Source organism: Adiantum capillus-veneris, chromosome 21 (assembly GCF_014529385.1).
Source record: "Adiantum capillus-veneris isolate H3 chromosome 21, ASM1452938v2, whole genome shotgun sequence".
Taxonomy (NCBI): Eukaryota; Viridiplantae; Streptophyta; class Polypodiopsida; order Polypodiales; family Pteridaceae; genus Adiantum; species Adiantum capillus-veneris.
Genome location: NC_140951.1, coordinates 87,407,235 through 87,432,129, shown reverse-complemented (window position 1 = coordinate 87,432,129; position 24,895 = coordinate 87,407,235). Strand labels below are relative to the sequence as shown.

Here is a 24,895-nt window from a genome sequence, read left to right as displayed (position 1 = left end):
CCCTAATGAATCTATCAAGCAATTGATTATTATTGAAGCGCTCATTTGGATTACAATGAGAATTCAAATGCTTCAGTCGACTAATAAAGTTTCTCACCGATTCTCCTTCCTCTCGTTGGGCTTCTGGAGCTGAGAGGCTACACCCCAAAGTACTCCCTCTTGTATGTATTCTTTCAAGAACAATCTCCTAAGAGTAGGGTAAATCGTTTTTTCTTCCACCCTTAGGGTTCTATACCAATCCCCTGCCTTTCCACTTAAGGTTAGGCTTAAAGCAACTCTTATGCAGGTCATTGTGTTCTCCTAGAGAATCGCATATTTGTTCAAACACTTCGATATGCTTTCTCACATCCCCGTCTCCACTAAATTTTTGTGTGAGCTTGGCTATTTGTACTGCCTTACTTCTAGGCTCTCTATCAGGCGTGTTACGCATATTCTCAGCAATAGATCGACCAATAGCTTGAGCAAATGTTGCCAAGTCACCTAAGTGAGCAGGCACCGTGGGTGAAGGTGCTCCAGAGACTACATGTGGAGTAGGTATTGGCATTGGGCTTGGCGCGTAGGAAGCCTTTGGGTTCCACGTTGGGTACAGTGTTGTGCCATGTGGCGGCCCAAAGTTCATATGTGTGGCCCTAGGCATAGCAGACCTCGTATGTGACATGCTAATGCTAGCTGGTATAGTCCCATGGAAATAAGAACTTGGGGTTGTGGTTGTGGAGCATAGGTTGTTGAAACAATGGGAGGGGTAGGGACTACATGAGTACGAGGACCCATGGGTGTATAGGATTGGTACACACTTGTAGGTACTGTTGCAGGCATTGAGCTACCATGTAGTGGTGCTTTACTAACAAATGAGGTCTATGGCGTGTTTCTTGGCATGAACATCATTGGGGTAGGCATGGTAGCCGTGGTGTCATCAAGAGAAAGATGAGCTAGACTAGTAAAAGTAAAGCTATCACTTGTAGGCTCAGCTTGCAATGAGACCCCTGGCGAAACAACATATGGGGGATCCATCGGACTTACCGAGGGAGTCTCCATTTGCGATAAGGTCGGTTGTTTAGTCTTTCCTGTATCCAAGAATCTCATGAGACCCGTTGAAGGCATGTTGATCCCCTTGTTTTGTGTGTCTAACTCAACGACCCTATGGATGAGCTCACAAACTCTTTGTTGTTGATCCTCCACACTAGTAGCACCCATTGTGGATTGTAGAATATCTAACCAACCCATGTGATAGGTGTGACCTGTGTATAGGTTAATCAGAGTTTTCGTTTGTAGTTCGTACTCCGAGTTCTCATTTAAGAACGCTCCATCTAGAATTGAGGTGCTAGGGGTGTACTTTGAGCTAGATGCAATGTTGCTTTCTAGGGGTTGGCCCTTAACGGTTGTTAAGTCAGGAGCACTCGATTTCTCTCCTAGCAAAGATATTGACATAGGAGCTTTCGATTTTAACTCTCTTCGTTGCTACACCTTGCGTAAGCTCTCGATTTCCTTTTCCCTTGTTGCAAGGATATACCGCTCAACCGATTGCACTTCGGCAAGGCTTCTACCATCAGGTAATATAACCTCGGAGGGGAATAGCTCTGAAGAGTCAGGGGGTGCAGTGAATGGAGTATTCACGTGCACACTCTCTAAGGGCATAGAGTCTATGTTGGTCATGAATGGCGAATTTACTTCCCCACCCCCCTCATTTACATCATTAGCTCCATGTTCGGAGCGAGTGGCTCTACTAAAGGTTTCTTTTAAGCGGCTAAGCACGGTCGGCCCGGACCGTGGACCCATGGCATGCATGTCTTGGCTTGAGCTATCGGGATTAGGAATTGGGAAACCCTCCATGACGTCGTAGTCAAAGGAAGAGTCACTAGCCACTATGTTCGGGTTTTGGTTTGTACTACCTTGGGTCCCCGCCGAGGGCCCAGAACCTAAGTTAGGTGGATAATGAAAACTTGCGTAAGTCGAAATTCTCTCTAGTTGCTCCGTCTCTAGCACACGATCAGAGCGCAGATGCATGTGCCTTTGACACCCTACAAGCGTCGGCGAATAGCCTCGAAGGTTAACCGCTTACTTTTTTAGGTGTTCGTTTTTACTCGTTTTTTAATGTTTTTTAATGATCGATTTTTTGATTAAAAGTGTGTCATAGCTCAAAACGAGCGTATTACTTAGAGGGTCGCGGTGTGCTTTATAGTACAACAGTCTGTCACCTGAAGCTCCGTTCGTCCTAAAAAAAAGGTCGATTTTTAGCTACTTGTGAAGCTAAAGTACGTAATTTTAAAGGGGACTGAGGCCTAAGCTTGAGCGTGAGCTTGGGCTTGGGTCTGGGAGATATTCGTGATCCCAGTCTTACCTTTAAATTTTATTTTATTTTTGTTGGGATAAGGTTGCCACGGCCTGCGCGCGAGCACGCACACACTCTACCTACCTACTTACAATTAATACACCTACTGTTACACACTAACACACTTCATTAGCTCTAACAGATCTACTTCCTACTTATTGTACTTTGCATTACACAGAACTAAGAACCTTAATACTAAAACCTTACACAAAGAAAACACAGTAACCTTTCAAAACTTCATTAACAAAGAAATACACAGTAGCAAAAACAAAATCCTTCTTCTCAACACATACACCTTCCTTCCCTACCTTTCCTACAATTGAAATTGCACCAGAAAAGAAGCACAGAGTGCCATTAAAGCTTAGTGTATGGCATTCCCCGGCAGTGGTGTCAAAAATGTGCGCGTGTGTCTCGCACGTGTCAATGCAAGGAACTTGCCGATACACTATGTGCGAGCCACAACTGGCTCCAAGCACACAACTAGGCTAAACTAGTAAGCTCAAAGATGGCGATGGTGTGTCACTCACCGCTCTACGCTTGCTGTCATGGAGGATTCCTCGCCGCGAAGAAGAAGGAGCTGTCGCTGCGCCGCGCTCAACCGCTTCGCCGTTGTCGTGCCGTCGTCGCAATGCTCGATCGCACTCTCTCTCTCTCTCTCACACACACATACACATACACAAGGAGATGAAGAAGAAGAAGATGGAGATGGAGCAAGAGTACTCTTCAATTGCACAAATGAGAAAATGAGTGAATTTTAGGTTTAGTTGACTTTTATATGAGCTCTCCCCATTCACACTTGGGCGCCCATGCTTAGCCAACTAATCCCTTGAATGTTCTAGTTAGAGTGCGCCTCTCATCTGCGATCATTCTTACCCTTTTCCTATTGGACCGACAAGCCCTGTACCTGACTCTACCAAATAAATAATACGGTGTCCGTCTTAGGTGATAGGAATGTGCATGAGGGTTAACAGTCGCGGTGATTGCATGAATGCTCCACACACACACACACACACCAACCTCATCACCAAGGGAGCAAGCGCATGTTCTAAAGCCTTGACGTCGACATGTGTCTCTGCGTCTCTCTGTGTGTGGGGGTGGGAGTACTTTGCGGAGCAGGGAATATGGAGCAAGGAATGTGCCGTCACCAAGCACATAAATGAGCTTGAAAGCCAAGCAGAGCCGCCACCATTGGTAGGAGCTGTTACTGCGCGTGTGCTCTTTCCTCAGCCAGCTACTTTTTTATTTGTCTTTAGCCTTCGGCTCGGCCTTCGGCTCGCAACTACGGACAAGTGGCAAGGCTCCCCCTTATGACTAATTGACACCCCCTCTGTCGGGTGGGATCTACGGTCCCTATTGATTGGGGGCGGTGGGATCGGTTTTGCACCGTCTGATGGCGGTTTAATCCCCAAGTGATCACCATATGATCACAATTAAAGTGAACCCCAAGTAAATTTGATGTGAACATCAAGTGATCGCCAAGTGATCCTCGTGTGAATCCCAATCAAGATGTGATCACCTTGCAACCCCACCCATTACCAAGTGATTACAGTGTGACCTCGACTATCCCAAAGTGATTGCAGTGTGACCCCGTCCATCCCAAAGTGATCTCCAAGTGAACACCATGTGATGCCCACCTCGTCATTTTTGCTATATGATTCTATGTTCACACCTCCATTTCAAGTGGCGCACGATAGCTTAATGGGAGAGTCATGGCCTCCGATTGTGTAGGTGGTGGGGCTCAACCGATCAGAATCATTTTATTCTTGAGAACAAATGGACGGTCCACATTGTTCGAAGATGGTGGACCGTAGATCCCACCTGACAAGGGGGGTGTCAAATAGTCACGAGGAAGGCCCCCCCTTCCGCCATATTATGTTTAGGAAAAATTATCAAAATACCCCTCTAATTTGTGGAAATTCCCAAAATACCCCTCAACTTTCAAAAATTCCCAAAATACCCTTGTATCTATTTTAGTTGGATTGTTCACGATTTCCTAATCTTTATTCTTTTTTGACAATGGATATCCGTTTTTCAGTGCTTAGCATGTAATTTGTCACAAATTACTCCCAAAAAAAGACAATTATGTCTAAAAATAATGAAGATATTCATCTCCAAAGCCTACATAACCAGCTCAAATTCTAGTTTTAGTATGATATACAATCAATCTTCTTAAAAACCTACAAATTTTTTTATCTTTGGATAAATTTACTCTAACAACCAGGGGTATTTTGGGAATTTATGACAAAATATGAGGGTATATTGGAAATTTTTGAAATTTGAAGGGTATTTTGAGAATTTTCACAAATTAGAGGGGTATTTTGGTAATTTTTAAAACATTTGCGACACCTTACTGATATATAATTAATGGCAGGCCTCGTGCTGCCTCGTCCGTGCATCACTCTGCCGCACGCGCCGCCATCTTTCCCCAAAGTTTGTTATGGGGGAGCAAGACGCGATCAAGCACCGTTCCTATGCCCGTGTGGGGCTGTTGGGCAATCCCAGCGATGCCTACTTTGGAAGGACTATCTCGTTTGGGCTGGCCAACTACTGGGCTGAAGTCACCCTCACCCCGTCCCCGTCCCTCGTCATCCAGCCCCATCCCATCCACGATCCCCACTGCTTCTCCTCCCTCCCTCAGCTGGTAACTCTCTCAACCTGCATTTCTTCTATGTCCTGCTTCAATTTTGTGATTGTTTTTGCCCCATGTACTATGCTCACCTGCCAATGCACCATCCTGAGCGTTATTGAGGCTCAGATGGAACTGGTGTCAGGTATAAGCTTGCTGGAGGATTTCTCTATGTACGGTTTAGCAAGCTGAGCATGAAACCAGAAATACGAAATGGCTGACTTTGCTGGCTTTAAATCAAGCAAAGGCAGAAATTACTCGAGGGGGGGGGGGCGGGGGGGGGGGGAGAGAGAGAGAGAGAGAGAGAGAGAGAGAGAGAGAGAGAGAGAGAGAGAGGAGGAGGAGGAGGAGAAGAGAATTTTAACGTCGTAGGAATCTATCCCAAGAGACCTTAAAGATCTATCTGACGAGTTGAACTCAAGGCCTGTTATTCAAGCCCTTCCTCTTTGGATCGAGCGCTACGTCTTGCACAACGTCATCTGAGGCTTGCAGACATGTAGCTGGGACGAGACGCAATGCTATTTTTGCAGAGAGAGGAAGTTAGAGAACAGTTTAGGATGCATCCATAGACATCTTGAGGATTTTCTGGGTGATGTTTTTTAGGGTAGTGTGACACTGACTCTAAAGAGACTCTCAATCAAATTCACTCGGAGAGATCTGAATTCTCTTATCACACTTTCGTATCATGGATATCCAAGGCTAATAGGATGAATAAAGTTTTCTTTGCACATTTTTTGGAGTGCCCCGTGGGGTCTTTGGGAGCCAAGTGAAGCCTTTGCATGGCTCGATAGACATTTTGCACATGGATTTCAAAGAGGTTCTTGACATTGCTTTTGATTACGACACTTTGTTTACTACTAAGCCGATGACTTGATGCTATTTCACATGCTAGAGAGGAGGTTTGGTCTCATGTTCAATCTGTGGTTACTGAGGGCATATGTCATATTGATTTGGTTCCTTTCTCTGTGCAAGAGATGCATAATGCAATAGTTGGTATTGATGGTGACTCTTGTTTTGGTGAGGATGGTTTGACGTGCTAGTATTTCTTGCAATATGGGGATGTACTAAGCCTTGTTATGCTCCCGGGTTTGCATTGTATTTTTGATACAGGAATGATGACTCCAACTATGTCATCTTGGTTGATTTCTCTTATACCGAAAAGCGGAGATTCCTCCTTAGGCTAGTGGAGGTTGATCACACTCATGTCCTTTGTCTATTAGATTTTGGCTTGGATGATCAGTGCACATGTGAGGCCTTTCTTGCCTGCCGTCATTCATGCTTCTCAAATTGGTTCTGTGATGCATTTTGGACAATATTGTTACTTTCATGAGGCCGCTGAGTGAGTACGACGGTTAGGACGGCCAGTGGCTTTTATGCTTCTCAATTTGGAGAAGGCATATGATCGAGTGGATTGGTGTTTCTGGGAGGGCACTATGTAGAGGATGGTTTTTCTTTACAGTGGATTACAAGAGCTGTATCTCGCTATCGTTTTGCTTCTAGTGCTGTTACTATTAGAGGCACATTTGGGCGGTGATTTCATCTTTCTCGTTGTGTACGTGAGGGATGCCCACTAGCCCCATATTTGTTTCTATTCTTTGGTGAGGTTCAAGTTCCTTGAGAGGTTACACTCCATAGTTGTGCAGTCTTGCTATGTCTTTGGTCAGGTGTTGGACTAGGATTATGTAGATGATATTGTCTGATGCACTCTATATGATACACGTGTATGCTCAAGATTGATATTACTATTCCTCTTGACTTGCGTGACATTATTGGAGGACGTGCTACTTTGCCTTCTCATGAGGTATAGTGGGCTTTCTTTGCACCTTCTGGCGGCCAATTGTCATTTGTTGTCACGTGACACATCCAACCCTATGTGTCCGTGGACAAGCTATAGCACGACAAGGGTTCAGTCAGTCTAGTCAGTATAGATTAGAAGTGATCTGGCACTTTTGTGAGTCTATTCGTAGACCGTGCATGCCCAGCCACTTAGTGTAGATGCATATCCTCTGGTTGCACACAGCGTGATCATTAGTATTCCCACAAGAATCCATCAGATTCCATGAGGGAAATTTTCCAGTGCATTTAGCCTATTTTCCCTATTTTTGACATTTTTCACTTATTAATTTAAGCGACTTTCCAACAAAAGTAGGTAGGGCAATTTTGCTAAGCTTGTATATAAGCAAACTAGAGCCAGCACTATTTGGCAGAAGAGTCAAACAGGAGCAAAGCTCAACAGGCACCTTCTCAGCAGAACCCCCCCAGGAGACCTAGCGTTTTTGGAGTAGAGCCATCACCTAGCGTTTTCATCACAGATCAGCCAGCAATTTGCTTTTGCAGATTCCGGCGACAGCAGAACCTCAGAGCAGCCTATCATTTGCATTTTGCAGAGCAACTAGCGACAGCAGCATAAATTCAGCCCTAGCGTTTTTGGTTTGCAGATCAGCCCCGGCATTTTGCAGCTTTACCGCGATGGAACAGCAAGGAACATCAGCGTTTTCAGTTTTCAGCAGTTAGCACCCGCAGATAAAGTCCCGAACCTCGCAGATCTCACCTTCCCGCAGCAGTTCCTCGCCGCACGGTGAGTTTCCGCCAGGTTTACAATTTCAGCCTGGAAAACGCAGATTTCAGCATCTGCGTTTTCAGCGTGTCGTTGTCGCATCGTCGTCATTGACATCGTCATCGACATAGAGTTAGAATTCAGCAGATAGAACATTTGCAGATTTCAGCCCTTAGCGTTTTTGGACAGCAGTAGAAAGATTGCAGATTTCAGCCCTTAGGTCGGCCTCGTCATCCCCATCGTCGTCGTCAACATAGTCTAGACTTGCATCAGACTCATGCATATCATTTGTACCAGATTGTGCAATCATAAGTAGACTACTCTCGCCGATGAGAGTGGGGCCTTCGGAGGAGGGTTTTACAACGTCTCTGGTGTCGTATCTCTCTTCTCTCTATCTCTCAGTCTCATACTTGCACGCACAGTGTCCATTCACTTTGTTTGTGATCATAGCATTCTCTCATTAAGAACGGAAGGCTCTAACTTCCATAAGAACAAAAGGAACCTTGAGCACAGTTCGGAGCACTCATCTTGAGCAAAGCGCAAACAATCATTCCGCTTGCACCTAACATTGGTATTAGAGCTTTGGCACTGTTCTGTATCACTCAAGGAAAGAACCACAAGAATCACAAGAATTTTTTTTGCTTGTTGAGGTCGCACGAACCCAAGTTCACTTGGGCGTGTCGATTCCTAATCGTGTTTTTTGAAGAGTGTCAGGAATCCCAAGAAAGAAGGGCTTGTCCAACCTCCCCTTGTGTCTCTTTTCACTCATTGAGAGCGGACCGTGCACTTAGCGGCCGGCCAATCGACGTGAGGTGGGAAAAAGCAACCTTGGTGTGAGCGCAAGGCCGCCAAGGGGTGCGCCCGTGGAAAGGAGTAGAACTCGGGTGAAGAGAAGATCCTTCTCAAACACAGATTGCAAGCGAAAGAAGAACCTCAAAAACTCAAGAACCAAGACCCTCAAGAACCCAAGTTCCTTGTGAACTTAAGAACCCACAAGAACCCACGACTTCAGAATGGTCATCACTCGAAGCGGAATGGATACTTCGCTTGGAGGTGATGAGCATGAGAGAGGCGAAGAAGACTTTTCCCTATCAGGAGGTTTTTCCGACCCTCCCCCTGCCTCATCTACGTCAAGGATTGCACTAACTCCTATGGAGGCTTTCGACAAGATGTGTATGGAAATGAAGTTAGAATGCGAAGCAAGAAATGCAGAAAGAATAGCAGAAATGAATCTCAGACACGCAGAAGACAAAGCAGAAAGAGAAGCAGATAGAAAGGCAAGACAAGAACAGCGTGACCGACACATGCAAGAGTTCTTGTGACTCTTTTCTCAAGTACCGGCACAGATGCAAGAGATTCAGGAGACGGAGACTCTCTCAGTCTCTTCTTCTCCAAAGCATGACACACAGGATTTGCATGATTATGAGAAGCATGATGATGATTTGAATGACAGTGATTTGCATGATGAGTTGAATGATAATGATGAGCATGATGATTTAGATGACACTTACCAGCATGATGATTTGCATGATGATCAAGACGTGATTTCTCACAAGATGTGATTTCTCACAAGCATGATGAGTTGCATGAAGATGATGTGATTGTTCACAAGGATGATGAGTTAGTGGATGCTTTTTCTAGCGAAGCTAACCTCGTTGGAGATTCGATCAATCACGAAGGATCGATCTTGGCTCTCGCGCCTAGGTCAAAAGAACCCCCTCAGAAAGAACCCACTCAGGAAGAACCCTTTCAGGAAGCACCGATCTTGGCTCTCGAGCCTAGGTCCAAAGAACACTCCCAGGAAGTATTATGTGTTCGCATGATTAGTACGCACGCATTGTTCGAGTGTTTCATTCGTGATCGTTTCCTGTATTTTAGTCAGCGTCTTTATGTGATCCCTTTTCCTAGGCATGACATATTGTACGTTGAGCACGTTTCACTCATGGATGAGCACGAATGTATGCGGATTGTTCATGAACAGCTGAACAATATGTATGTAAGGAAGTCACATTCCATGTCTCTTCCTTGGCATGACATAGTTGTAGAAAGAGCACATGAAAGTATGAGCACCAAGCATGGGAATTTCCATTGTGAGTTAATTGATTTAGATCCGAAGAAAAGATTCGATCTCATTGTTTACGTGTGCATGGTGAACGGTTTGGCACTCCGTCTCTTTGTCCATCTACATTGCATGCACAGTCTTTGAGGAAGACAAGATTTTTTCCACTCACTTTACATGGAATAGGTATGTTCATGTTTTTGTGTTGGAAGTGGTTTCATGAATTTTCAGCCATGGAGATTCTTGAAGAAGAAAGAAGCACGACTCTCAACGAAGTTGAAGCATTAAAGGAGCCACAGAAGACTTTGTGTCGCTTTCGGCGCGGTCCAAAGAAGCAAGCGTTGCAGACCTTTATGAAGTGCAAGTACCGCACGACCCACACATCAGAGTGGGCCGGCAAAGAGTCCCTCCCAGGATTCCGGATGCTATTGGCGATCTCCCTTGACGCCATACAGTCGGTACCCGTACCTCACTTTGAAAAGGAGGGGATGTCACATGACACATCCAACCCTATGTGTCCGTGGACAAGCTACAACACGACAAGGGTTCAGTCAGTCCAGTCAGTCTAGATTAGAAGTGATTTGGCACTTTTATGAGTCTATTCGTAGACCGTGCATGCCCAGTCACTTAGTGTAGATGCATATCCTCTGGTTGCACACAGCATGATCATCAGTATTCCCACCAGAATCCATCATATTCCATCAGGGGAATTTTCCAGTGCATTTAGCCTATTTTCCCTATTTTTGACATTTTTCACTTATTAATTTAAGTGACTTTCCAACAAAAGTAGGTAGGGCAATTTTGCTAAGTTTGTATATAAGCAAACTAGAGCTAGCACTATTTGGCAGAAGAGGCAACAAGAGCCAAGCTCAACAGGCACCTTCTCAGTAGAACCCCCCCAGGAGACCTAGCGTTTTTGGAGCAGAGCCATCACCTAGCGTTTTCATCACAGATCAGTCAGCGATTTGCTTTTGTAGATTCCGGCGACAGCAGAACCTTAGAGCAGCCTAGCGTTTTGCATTTTGCAGAGCAACTGGCGACAACAACATAAATTCAGCCCTAGCGTTTTTGGTTTGCAGATCAGCCCCGACGTTTTTCAGCTTTACCGCAACGGAACAGCAAGGAACATCAGCGTTTTCAGTTTTCAGCAGTTAGAACCCGCAGATAAAGTCCCGAACATCGCAGATTTCACCTTCCCGCAGCAGTTCCTCGCCGCACGGTCAATTTCCGAGAGGTTTACAGTTTCAGCCCGCAAAACACAGATTTCAGCATCTGCGTTTCCAGCACGTCGTTGTCGCATCGTCGTCATCAACATTGTCATCGACATAGAGTCAGAATTCAGCAGATAGAACATTTGCAGATTTCAGCCCTTAGGTCGGCCTCGTCATCCCCGTTGTCGTCGTCAACATAGTCTAGACTTGCATCAGTCTCATGCATACCATTTGTACCAGTTTGTGCAATCATAAGTAGACCACTCTCGCCGACGAGAGTGGGGCCTTCGGAGGAGGGTTTTACAACGTCTCGTGTCGTATCTCTTCTCTCTCTATCTCTCAGTCTCATACACTTGCACGCACAGTGTCCATTCACTTTGTTTGTGATCATAGCATTCTCTCATTAAGAACGGAAGGCTCTACCTTCCATAAGAACAAAAGGAACCTTGAGCACAGTTCGGAGCACTCATCTTGAGCAAAGCGCAAACAATCATTCCGTTGCACCTAACATTTTTCATGGAACTCTTGTATTTTTTAACAGACTGATCATCATGGCTACCATTGACGGCTAGTCTTTCAGGGTGTGATACCACTTGATATGCGTTTGGACGTTCACTGACATCCTATTCGAGTAGTGGGTTCCTTGGGGAGGCGTTCTTGTGTTGACCCAACTTTCTCCATAGAGAAGGTAGCGCATTGGAGGTTGTGAATTTGGGATGAACTTTGGCAGAATTAGTATGGGATCTTGGTGAGTGGCAGTGGCCTTTTGAGCATATTGATGGAGAGCCCATTTCTTTCTTTAAGTACAATGGAGGCAGTTTCTCTGAGGGAGCAACACGTTCATACTGTCAGAGCACTTGATTGAGCAACGCATTTCTCCTACCTTTTAGCCACAATTTTGGTCACGCATTTGGAGTCTCAAAGTCAGCCATCGAATATGTTACTTCTTGTGGATGATTGCACATGTAGGATTACCTATTGGCACTTGGGCTACACGTATTGGCCATGACCCGACTTGTCAGCGATGTTCTACAAAGTAAGAGTCCTTGTGCCATTGCTTTTGGGTATTGTCCTTATGCACAGCTGGGTTGGAGGACAATATGTTGTTTGCTTATTAGAGTTGGCATTCATGACAGGTTTGTGACATGCGTGAAGGCTGTATGGCCTTTGGGATTTCCTTGAGACTGTGTGATTACATTTGCCAGAAAATGGGCCTTAGGAACGCCTGAATGGTGTTTTGGGCATAGTAGAGTGCATGGAACAGCTCGAATCGGGTTGCCGTTCTAGGACAACCTATGTTATTGGAACGGCATTGGCCGGAATGGGGTCGAAACGGTCGGATTGCCGGAATAGACAGCACAGGCGGATAGTGGTTGGACATTTAAATTTCGTTTCGCAGCAATAATTCCGCTTAACAGTTATAAACGTTTTGTTTGTAAACTGTGGGATGAGGTGAGTTTGGAGGGTAACTTTGCCAGTGGTAGGAGATGCTTGCGCGTGGGCATTCAAGCTTTGCTCACACTATCAGAAAGGGAATCGCGACAAATTGAGGGCACACTTTCTCCACGTGAATGCGGGTGGAGATGGCACGGGGGAGGGGAGTTGGGGGGGGGGGGATATAGCGGGCGAAGGGGTGGGAGACAGTGCAACGCGAGGGCTGGGAGCTAGGCGGGTGCAGCGTGAAGGGAGGGGGGCTGGGCAGATGTAGCGCGAGGGTTTGGGGGGGGGGGGGGGGGGGATTGGCGGGTGTAGCGCAGGGGAGGGGGGGCTAGGCGGGAGCAACGCTAGTGTCACGTGCACATCTAACCCTATGTGTACGTGGACAAGCTACTTCATGACAGGGGTTCAGTTAGCCTAGCGGCACTTTTGTGAGTCTGTTCACAGACCGTGCATGTCCAGACACTTAGACTAGATGCATATCCTCTGGTTGCACACATCATGATCATCAGATTACAGTCAGAACCCATCAATAGCATTTTTACATTGCATAGACCTATTTTCCCTATTTTTGACATTTTTCACTTATTATTTTTAAGTGACTTTTGTTGGGAACTGGGTAGGGAAAATTCACTAAGCAAGTAGATAAAGAAACCTAGCATTAGCACTTTCTGGCAGAAGAGGCAGCAAGAACTCCGCGTTCGACAGGCAACTTCTCAGCAGGACCCCCATCAGCAAAGACCTAGCGTTTTTGCTATAGACAGCCCAACGTTTTTGCATGCAATTCAGCTCCTGGCGTTTTTGTAGTGCAGATCAGCCCTGCGGCAGCAAGAAGACAGATCAGCCCTAGCGTTAGCAGATTTCCACCGCAAGGACAGAACCAGCCCTAGCGTTTTTGCATCAGGATTACCTCCTAGCGTTTTGTAGATTCATCACGACAAGATCATCCCTTGCACCAGCGATTTCAGTTTTTAGCAGTCATATCCCGCAGTAGACCCCCGAACCTCACAGATCTCACCTTCCCGCAGCAGATCCTCGCCGCACGGTCAGATCAACGAGCGTTTGCAGATTCAGCCCGAAAAACGCAGATTTCAGCATCTGCGTTTTCAGCGTGTTGTCGTTGTATCATCGCCATCGACATCATCATCGACATAGTGTCAGAATTCAGTAGATAAAGATTTGTAGATTTTAGTTCTCAGATTTTGGCCCGTCTCGTCGTTGCCCTCATCATCGTCGACATCGTCGGCAAGTCCAAGCATTGTAGAGATTTGCGCAATCCATAGTAGACTGCTCTCGCCATAGAGAGTGGGTCCTTCAGAGGAGGGTTTGTGTAACAAACTTTTGACGTGCCAAAGCCTAAAGAATGGAGCCAACTTACAGATGCCGGCCGAGGGGCCTAAACCCTAAGAAGAACAAGTAACAACAAAAGAAGAAGAAGTCCTACCAACTTATGGGGACCCCATCCGATGGGGTCCCAAGTGACATCAAGGAAATAAAGCAAGACCCACACACACGCACACCCCAAAACTTGCGTAGCTGTTGATGACGTGGCAGATTTTCGAAAATCACGCTGACATGATGACATGGCAGGCTGTAGGAATTCCGCGTTTTGCGTTGGCTGATGACGTGGCAGGCTGTACGGATTTCCGAAAATTGCGCTGGCAGCTTTTTGGCTTTGCTTTTGGACCAGATGCTTTGAGTTTGAAGTCTTTTTACTTTAAACTGCTTTTGGGGCCTAGGGCCTTTAAATATGAGGTTAGGGCTCATTTTCTGGCATGCTTCCTAGAGAAGGTGCAGAGTCTGGAGTACCGGCTTGTACTGTGTTGATGCAATATAAAGAAATACCGAAACGGGCGCGAAGGTTTGGGGCCAATACTCTCTAGGGTGGAATTTCGCCACTCCGTGTCGTGTGTCATCTCTCTCAATTCAGTTGTTATTGAAGTGCTAAAAGTCTATTCAGTCTGTTCTTTTCTATTGGCACGTGGTGCCCGTCTTGTGACAGCGGTATCAGAGTATAAGGTGTGTGCTTTTCTGAAAGCATACTGGTCCTACAAAAGAGCAGACAGAGCTATTGGATTTTTATTTGAGGTATCTTCGCCCTCCAGCCCGGACCTATTAGCCACTCCCACCCTTACTTCATCGCGCATCATGCGTGCTCTTGTCTTCACCGCTCATGTCTTACAGGGCATAAGCCATAAAGATCACTTACAAGAGAAGGATCCAAGATTTGTTTCGAGGCAGTGCTTTTCTCAGAGGCAGTGCTATGTAGATGTTGATAGCTACCAAGCAGCATACTCCAAGTACCTAGCAAGCTTTCAAGAAATTTTTTGCCTGAAGTTATATGGTTTTTGACATCTTCCTTCAAAGTGCAACTTCTGGTAGAGTGGGTTATCCTGAAATGCTTGCCATGGAAACCCTAGCAGATTATAACTTGAAATTTCTCGACATCTCTCAGTGGATGTCTCTTCACGAGCAGATGACCTTGGAGGTTCAGTGTGATTGCTATCTCTTGAGACTACCATCGCCGCCAAAGAAACACTTTCTGTCCAAGAGATGATGGACCATGCTGTGCTCGGCTACGATCCTATGGAATAAACCTAACCCTAATTTTTTGGTGCAGGTTTCAGAATGGAAAGTCAGTCGACTTTTCGAGCTCGACTGATGTCGAGATTGCTTTTTAAGTTTGAAATCTGTTTGAGAACTTGTTTGGTGATCCGATTTGAAATTTGTTTGAAATGGATGGTATCTGTTTTGAACTTGTCTTGGTGCCGATTTGAATTGTTTGACTCTGGTTTTAATACTAGTTTCAATGATTGGTGATTTTACTCCCGGGTGGAGTAGTGACAAATTATGTTGAGAATGCTTGTTCATACTCATGGCCCGGACCCTTGTGGTTATTTGCGAGGGGAGTATTGAATGATTGAAAAGTGCTGTTTCTTTTTACTCATGACCCGGACCCTTGTGGTTATTTACGGTGAAAGTATTGTTGTGACTCCCGGCCCGGACCTGGATGGTTATGCGGGAGGAGTATTAAGAAATCTGAGCAGTGGTTACTCTTTGCACCTCCAAACGATGTAGGCTGCGGTCTGGGGGGCGTTTGGTTGTAAAAGGCCTCTGTATCTCTCGGCCTGGACCTTTCTAGGTTATGCGGGAGGAGTGATGAGTGAGTCATTGAATATCTCCCGGCCCGGACCTTGTTAGGTTATGCAGGAGGAGTGTTCATCGGCGGCTTTATGTTTCTATGCCTTGTAACATGCATATGTCACAACCTTCCAAAGGCATTATGTAAAAGTCCTCATGCCCCAAATACCCCTGACAATGCAATCGAAGTTTGCCAATGACAGGTGTAATGGCTACGTCCCTGTCGGGTGCCGCTAGAATTGCCTCCGCAAGTGGTCCCATCCGATCGAGAGTGATCTCGAGCCGCGCCGCCAATTCCTGTGAAATGAAGTTGGTCTTGGCTCCTCCATCAAAGAAGATCAAGGCTTCTTGGTCTTTCACTTTGCCCCAAGCTCGGCAAAGTTCTGTACTCTCGTCCAACGTGCTAGGATTGGTACCCACGCAATCTGGAACCAGTCCTGTTTTCATCTTGCCTTTTCTTCCACTTTCCTCAGCTGCTCTCGAACTCTCAGGCCTTTTGTCGTCCTTGTCGTTCTGTTCTTTCTGTGCCTTTTTAGGGCACTTCGCGGAGATATGTCCAATATCCCCGCATCCAAAGCACTTCCCTTCCCTGATATAGCGAGCTCTCTCCTGAGGAGCGAGTTTGGGTTGTGCATCTTTCTTTTCTAGGTTGTTCTTTCTCTTTCTACTTTCATTTGTCGAAGTCTGTTCGGCTCTTTGTGTCATGATCTCATCGGTGGGGTAGGTCAAATTGCCTGAGTGAATGGCAAAACCCCGTTTCGCATGACTCATCAACTCCTGAATGGAAGCTGAATTTTGTTCCAAGCAGTGATCTCGGGTCTCTGTAGGAAGACCCAAGGTAAACCGCTCAATCTGTTCCTTGAATGAGATCTTCTTAAATGAAGAGGCGGGTAGAAAAGAGCTCCAGAATCTCTCGCAATAAGCGTCCACTGTATCCTTCTTGGTCATCCGAAGATGGTTCCAAACAGTTCGTATATCGCATTCATACTCTCGATTCAGCCAAGAAGAAATAAAAAGCCTCTTGAATTTCAGCCATTTAACTGGCGTAGTCTTGTTTAATAGAAGCGTGGACCACCAAGTTCGAGTATTCCCCTTAAAAGCTCTCCGAATCTTAGAGTGCTCTGAGTAATGCCCTCCCGCGAAAGCGATGTCAAACTGCTATACAAAAGACAAAGCCTTCGAAGCATCTCTATAACCAGAAAACGTGTCAAATTTAATTGATTGTCCACCTTCCTTAAACTCTCGGACTTTCTTGCTTTTGTCTTCCAGAAAGTCATACTGGTTGGCTTTATAAAAATTCTTCTTCTTTGCGTAAAAGTTGCTGTCATCAGAGTCCGAACTGTCTGTAGATGAGTCCTCTGTAGAACTGTCAACCACGAGGCGAGATTTAGGCTTCTTCGCCTTTTTCGAAGCGTTGCTTTTTTCTTCGCTTTTTGCCTTCTCTGTCTTCTTTGCTCGAGTCAGGTGAGCTAGAAGAACTGTCAAAAGAAGAAGAAGAAGAAGAAGAACTGGGTACTCCTTCAAATTGAACACGCTTCTTTTGCTTTCTTGCCTTTTCAATTGTAGACTGACGACCCTAATAACCCGGAAAGTCAGTGCCTTTCTTTTGCTTTTTGTCGTGCTTTTTAGCTTTGTTTTGTGCGTCAAAAAGCTGAGCAATTCGTGCATCAATCACCTCTTCTAATTCTTTCTTTGTATACTTCTTGGGAGTAGGAGGTTTCTTGAGAGCGGGTTTCCAGGGTGGCTCTGTGGTCTTCTTCCACTGCGTATGCACCTCATCGAAAGAGGTCTCGCTCATATATTTTGCAAATTTTGGGTCCTTCGCAAAATTGAGCATCATCTTTGTTGCATCGCCGATCAATTGTTGATGCTTCATCTCTTCGAGCTCCGCCTGAGTAGGCCGAGGCAGGCCATACTCCTCGCGTGAATCTTCGTTGTGATCTCTTCTCGCATCGCCGGATGCCGAGGAAGTCGATTGATCTTTACTTGGATCCATAAGTGCCGCGGAAAAAAAAGGGATCGGTTTTCTCGTAGAAGAGAAATCGGCTATGCTCTGATAGCACTGTAACAGACTTGGACACTCCAAGTCGAGAATCTACCATGACACCACGAATAATCACTTCAAACAGTTCACAGCTCACAATTGATTCGACACTGGCCCGGCGGAGTTCCGTGCCTAGAGATATTGGCCCCAAAGACTGGCGCCCCTTCCGGTATTTCTTTTTGTATTAATCTGTGTTCAAAGTACAAGAGTGCAGGGAGGCGCTCACACTCAGACTGCGTCCAGATGCTCTGAGTTGTGAGAGGCCAACCCGCTTATTTAAAGATTACAAGGGATGCTAAAAGTAGAGCGCCAAAAGCTGGAAAACTCAAAAGCTTTTAAAAATAAAGCAAAAGGAGTTTCTCTCTCTCAAGCTCTCTTGAGCCCCAAAATAAAGCAAAAGCAAGAGCTTCTCTCTCTAACTCTCAATTGCGTAGCCAATAAAGCAGCCAAAAGCTTTCACAAATTATGCCGCAAAACGCGGGCGTCCGTACAGCCTGCCAGCCACGTCTGTCACGATTGTGACTATGTTAACAACAATACATCTACTCCTAGTTGCAGATACGCGAAGTGCCATGCCAAGGAGGACCCCTGCGCTTGGATGGTCACACCCCTTCACCCAAAGGACGTGTCTCTTCTCCAAAAGCCACACTCCTTCGACGATTGGTCACACCCCTTCGCTCTACGGGTGCGACTCTTCGCCCAATGGTTGCAGCTCTTCAGCGAAAGGATGTGTCTTTACGTCTAAAGTCGTGTCTCTTCACCAAGAGACGTGTCTTTTCATTTATGTCTCTGCGTCTCCTATATAAGGAGCCCTTGTATCACACATTCAATCAATCAAACACAGAGTCTTCTAAGTCTTGTCTCGAGTACAGTTCAAGTTTCCTAAGTCTTAATCATGAGTTTAAGTACTTAATAAAGGATTAGTACCTAGAATCCTCACAGTGGTATCATAGTAAAATTTTTTCCCGGGACCCTACGGTTGTGAGCCTCTCACCCTTGACGCTACACTCTACCCCCCCTTTCCAAGCGTTGTATGGAATCGGAAGAATGGTGGCCTACGCACACATCTCGACACAAGGTAACATAAATTACTTATGTTCTCATATAAAAATATATAATACAGTCAACCAGAAAGAGCAGCATGGCTGTGTGCATACGTGATTCGCGTGCTGTTGCATGGATAAGAGTGGAAGTGTGTGCCTTTTCAAGTGATAAGGTGTACCTGTGAGTACTCGAGAGCACCCCTTGGCGAACTTCCTGCTCCGGCGGGCTGAAATTTATGCGGGCTGCTTTGCACCCCTTCGCCGGTGTCTCTTCGTTGGTGACCCTCCGCATGGTACAACTCACCCAAAGGGCACCCGTCTCAAGGGGCATACTTAGCACAGCCAGCCAACGATGGCAACCCTTCGTAAAAAAACGCTACGCAAGGCAATAAGCAAAGCTGCGTTGAAATTCCTACCCAGCCAGCGTACATTTTTTAAAGCCAGCGCTGAAGTTATATAATAGGGCCACCCTTTAAAATTTTAAAGGGCATTGGCCGGCCGCCCAAATAATTAAGTGGGCACCCATTGGGTACCAATTTTTTTTTTTAAAAATAAAGACTACAGGCGAGTGAAACAGCCAGCGCCATGAGAAATTGCCACCAACGTGAGCAACTTTTGTCGCCCCCTGTTCTGCCAATTCTCCGTGCTACACAGTCTGGCCTTTGCCTGGTGCGCGTGCGGGATTCTTCGCCATCGTGGCCGACGATGCTTTCGATGTTCCAGTCCCCTATCTCTCGTACATAGATGAGATTCTCGACGCAATTTTGCCGGCGCACCCACTCCCGGCACCAGAGGTAATTCTTATTTCGGATACTCCAGAGCCCGCACAATTGGCCGTACCCGCACCCGAGATTATTATTATTCCGGACTCTCCAGAACCCGTCCCAGAACCTGTTCCCGACCTACAACTTGCACCTGTTCGAGTTCCTTTTGAGGCGTAACCATGCCAAATTCTCAGGATGGAGGTGGTCAATCTGACGATGCCCTTACTCTTATCAAGGAGCAGATGGCCACACTTTCCATAAGCCTCGCATCACTTCACACTCGCTTGGATGAGATGCACACAGAAAACACTTCTCGAAGTCGACCTGCTGTTTCTCGAACTACTAATGCAGCATCTTCAACACCTTATTCCGAAGCTTCAATGGACGAACCAAACGAACCAGATCCAACTGAAGAGGTAGACAATCGCGAACTTCAATTACTTAATAAAATTTTAATGCTGCACAGAAGAAGCAGCTTTATGTTAAATTGTCGGAAGCATACATTGGTCACCGCGACAAGCGCGTGTGGACCAATGGCTGTTCAAAATGGAGATTTACTTATCGAATACGACTTGGTCGAGAGTAAAAAAGTTGCACTTGCTAGTTCTCTGCTCAAGGACACAACATTTCTTTGGTGGCAACGATGGGTTGCTGACGGTAAACACACACCTTCTTGGGATAAATTCCGGCGTGCTATTTGCAAGGCGTTCGAACCTGCAAATGCGGATTTTCATGCCCGGTCCTCTCTTCGCCGCTTGAGCCAGACAGGTTCCTTGGTCGCGTACATCACAGAGTTCCAAAGTCGCGTACATCACAGGTCTCGAACCCAACTTGAAGGACGATGTGCACAAATACAACCCTACCACTTTGGATGCTGCAATTGCCTATGTGGAGCGTCTTGGCGATAATCGACGCCCTACACGGAATTTTCTCCCTGGTAACATATCTTCAAATAGCGCTCGCTTTTCACAGCGCGATCGCAGAGACAACTATAGCCAAAGTCAGCAACATCAGTCTCAGTTCAGACAGCAAGCAATGCAACCTTATTCAACTTCAAGGTTCTATTCTCAAGATCGACAATCTGAAAGCAGATCTTCTTCACATGTTCCTCCACTTGATCGTGGTAAAGAACATGATTTTTCTCAAGATCGGCATTCCAATCCTCAGCAAGGCTCTTCGTCAAATGGATCTTCGACTTCAAAGAAGGAAGGATTATGTACAATTTGCAGTGGTGACCATAGATGGTATCGATGTCCAAAGAGACCAAATTGGTCTAATTTGAAAAGAAATTCCAACGCGGAAACATCATCGAATTTTGAACAACCAGATTCTGCTAAGGATGAAGGAAAATCTGTGGTCAATATGATTCGTGTCTCAGAGGATACGAGTATTCTTATGAAGCATGCTCAATGCAATTCTTCAGTTTTGGAGCCTCTCTCAAAGCAAGTTTTGAGCCTTCTTGGACTACTCAATGGTCACTCCATCAATATTTTGGTGGACAACGGATGCTCGAATAATTTCGTCAGCACTCAGATAGTTCAACAGCTTGGCTTACCAACTCAGAAGACATCTCACTTATATGATGTGGAATTAGCAGATGGATCAATTTTAACTTGTGATCAGACAATTCGACAGTTGCAGTTCGAGATTCAAACTTATGCAGATCAATTGGATTTCGTTGTCATGCCTTTATCTTATGACGACATGATTCTTGGTCAGCATTGGTTATTCCAATATGATCCAGCAATTAGCTTTCGAGGACATACTATCAATTTGTTCAAAGATGGACGTGAATTGACTTTACACTGGCTTTCTCATGCGGAAAGAGTGATTCAAGCCTCACATGTACTAGTCAAGCGACATGATACGGTGGATTATGAAGAGAATATGATTTCCGATACAGATGTAGATATTAATATTGATGAATTTTTGAATTCATTAACTTCTCTTGAATCAATTGATGAAGACAAAGATAAAGATATAGTTGCAGATTCCGAGTCTGAAGACGACTATGCTTTCTTTGATTCTTTATTGGATGATGATATGCCAATTACAAGTCATGAAGTGACAGTTCCTAGAGGTGATTCTGAAGAATTTTGGGATTCATTCTTGGAAGATGATTACAATCTCAAGCCAAAATCCTCTCCAGTGATTACTAAAGTTGAAGTTACCCCATCTAAAGAGTACCTTGAGAAGATTTCCTCTTCCCCAAATATTTTGCAGTTACTGGAAGATTTTGAACCAGAAATCTTACATCGCATGAAGAATTTTGAAGATCAATCTCTGTTAGGTGCAGCGGAATGAATGTTGTATTTTCTCAAGATTAGTGATCCTTACTGCTCAAGGTTCCTTTTAGTTCTTATGGAAAGAGAGAGCTTTCCGTCTTGTAGAGTGCTGTGGTCACGAACAAAGTGAGTGGATTGTGCGTGCAAGTGGATGAGACTGAGAGAAGGAGAGAGAAGAGATACGACACCCGAGAGGTTGTAAAACCCTCCTCCGAAGGCCCCACTCTCGTCGGCGAGAGTGGTCTAACTTGATTGCACAAATGCGTACAATGCAGATGCAATGGGACTATGTCGATGACGACGACGACGACTTGGCTGAAATCTGGGATCTTCTAGGGCTGAATTCGGGGTTGTCTTCGTGGCTGGAAATGACTGTTTTCTTGCTGTTTCATGGCTGATTTTGAAGGCTTTGTCGGGGATCTTGCTGAAGACACAAAACGCTGATGTTAGGCACCTTCAGGCTGTGTTTTATGGCTTTAAGCATCTGCTGAAAAACGCTGGACAGCAGGCCTATTGGACGCTTAAAAACGTTGGTATGGCAGCCCTCCTTAGCGTTAGTGATTCCTCATCAAGCTGGGATAACTTGGTTGCAGTTGATGAAGGAAACGCTGCCTTGCTGATGAAGTCTGCTGCGTTTTTGAGGCTGAAAGGCTGAAGTAAAAACGCTGTGGCTGCTGGTGGTCCAACGCCAAAAACGCTGGCTTGTGGGGGCTGATCTGTAGGGAAATTATCGTTAGAAGGGGGGAAGCTTCAAGCGCTGGCTGATCTGGACAAAAACGCCAAGAGTGGGAGGTATGGCGATGGGGGGTCATGAGGGGAGGTACTGCTGAGAAGTTGCCTGTTGAGCGGGAAGCTCCTGCTGCCTCTTCTGCTGTGGAGTGCTAACTTGGGTTTGCTTATATATTAACTTACCCAATTTGCCCTACTGACTACCCAACAAAAGTCACTTAATAAATAAGTGAAAAATGTAAAAAATAGGGAAAATGGGATAAAGTCACTTGAAAAATCCCCTAACTGATGCTAATGGATTCTGATGGGAATTCTGATGGTCATGCTGTGTGCAACCGGAGGATATGCATCTATGCTAAGTGACTGGGCATGCACGGTCTACGAATAGACTCACAAAAGTGCCAGATCACTGCTAATCTAGACTTGACTGAACTTGACTGAACCCTGCTGTGGTGTAGCTTGTCCACGGACACATAGGGTTGGGATGTGTCACGTGACATCCCCTCCTTTTCAAAGTGAGGTACTGGTACCGAACTGTATGACGTCGAGGGAGATCGCCAACAGCAGCCGGAATCCTGGAAGGGACTCTTCGCCGGCCCAAAGGGACTCTTCGCCGGCCCACTCTGATGTGTGGGTCGTGCGGTACTTGAACTTCATAAAGGTCTGCAACGCTTGCTTCTTTGGGCCGCGCCGAAAGCGACACAAAGTCTTCTGAATCTCCTTTCTTGCTTCAACTTCGTCTAGAGTCTTGCTGCTTCCGTCTTCAAGAATCTCCATGGCTGAAAATTCCTGAAACAATCTCCAACACAAAACCATGAACATATCCATTCCATGTAAAGTGTAGGAAAAAAATATTGTCTTTCTCAAAGACTGTGTATGCAATGTCGATGAACATAGAGACGGAGTGGCAACCCGTTCATCAACCACATGCAAACACTGAGGTCAAAGCTTTTCTGTTTGATCAAAATCAATCAACTATGGCAAATCACAATGGAAAACTCATACTTGGTGCTCATACTATCATGTGCTCTTTCGAAAACTGTGTCATGCCAAGGAAGAGACATGAAATGTGACTTCCTGACATACAAACTTTTTAACTTTTCATGAACAATCCGCATACATTCGTGCTCATCCGTGAGAGAAACGTGCTCAATATACAATATGTCATGCCTAGGAAAAGGGATCACATAACGATGTTGACTAAAATACAAGAAACCGTCACAAATGAAACACTCGAACAATGCGTGCGTATCAATCATGCGAACACATAATACTTCCTGTAATGGTTCTTGAGACCTAGGCACGAGAGCCAAGATCTGTTCTTCCTGAAGGGGTTCTTCTTGACTGGGTTCTTTCTGAGGAGGTTCTGTTGACCTAGGCTTGAGAGCCAAGATCGATCCTTCGTGATTGATCGAATCTACAACGAGGTTAGCTTCGCTAGGAAAAGCATCCACTAACACATCATCCTTGTGAACAATCACATCATCTTCATGCAACTCAACATGCTTGTGAGAAATCACATCTTGATCATGCAAATCATCATGCTTGTCATTGTCATCCAAATCATTATGCAAATCATTGGCATCCAAATCATCATGCTTATCATTGTGCTTCAAATCATCATGCAAATCATTATCATTCAAATCATCATCATGCTTCACACAATCATGCAAATCCTGTGTATCATCCTTTGGAGAAGAAGAGACTGAGAGAGTCTCCTTTCCCTGATTCTGTGCAAAGTACGCCTGTACTTGAGAAAAAAGTCGCAACATCTCTTTGTTCTGTCGATCGCTCTGTTCTTTGAGGGCTTTGTTCTTACGATTAAATTTTGCTTGTCTTGCTTGGTTCTCTGCGTGTCTGCGTTCCATTTCTTTGAATTCACGATCCAATGTGGCTTGTCGTTCTTTGGCTTCCAAGCGTGCTTGCTCACGCTCACGCGCTATGGCTGCCATTCTTACTGCATTTCTTGCTTTGCGTTGTAAAGTCTGTTTCATAAACAACAGTTCCAACTCCTCCATTGGAGTTAGTGCAATCAGTGTCGTAGATGGGGAAGGGTAAAAAAAACCTTCTGGTGGGGAAAATTCTTCTTCGCCTCTCTCATGCTCATCACTTCCAAGCGAAGTATCCATTCCGCTTCGAGTGATGACCATTCTGAAGTCGTGGGTTCTTGTGGGTTCTTAAGTTCACGAGGAACTTGGGTTCTTGAGGTCCTTGATTCGTGAGAATCTAGGGTTCTTGAGGTTCTTGAGTTCTTGGGGGTCTTGGGTTCTTGGGGTTTTCTTTCGCTTGCAAATCGCGTTGGAGAAGGATCTTCTCTCCACCCGAGTTCTACCCTTTTCTGCGGGCGCACCCCTTGGCGGCCTTGCGCTCACACCAAGGTTGCTTTTTCCCACCTCACGTCGATTGGCCAGTCACTAAGTGCACGGTCCGCTCTCAATGAGTGAAAAGAGACACAAGGGGAGGTTGGACAAGCCCTTCTTTCTTGGGATTCCTGTCACTCTTCAACAAAACACGAACACGATTAGGAATCGCCACGCCCAAATAAACTTGGGTTCGTGCGACCTCAACAAGCAAAAAAAAAAAATCTTGTGGTTCCTGTGGTTCTTTTCTTGAGTAATGCAGGACACTTCCAAAGCTCTGATACCAATGTTAGGTACAGCGGAATGAATG

General features: G+C 45.6%; 1 protein-coding gene across 2 annotated transcripts in view; it reads left to right on the top strand.

Annotated features, from left to right (window-relative positions):
* Positions 1 to 4,697: 4,697 nt before the first annotated feature.
* The window catches only part of GLCAK (glucuronokinase G), a 71,817-nt gene continuing 51,619 nt past the window's right edge, over positions 4,698 to 24,895 (top strand). For both annotated transcript variants that reach the window (XM_086493914.1, XM_086493913.1), the window contains exon 1: positions 4,698 to 4,970. In XM_086493914.1, the coding sequence (XP_086350040.1) occupies positions 4,767 to 4,970 (204 nt within the window). In that variant the 5' untranslated portion in view covers positions 4,698 to 4,766. The remainder of the gene's footprint in view (positions 4,971 to 24,895) is intronic.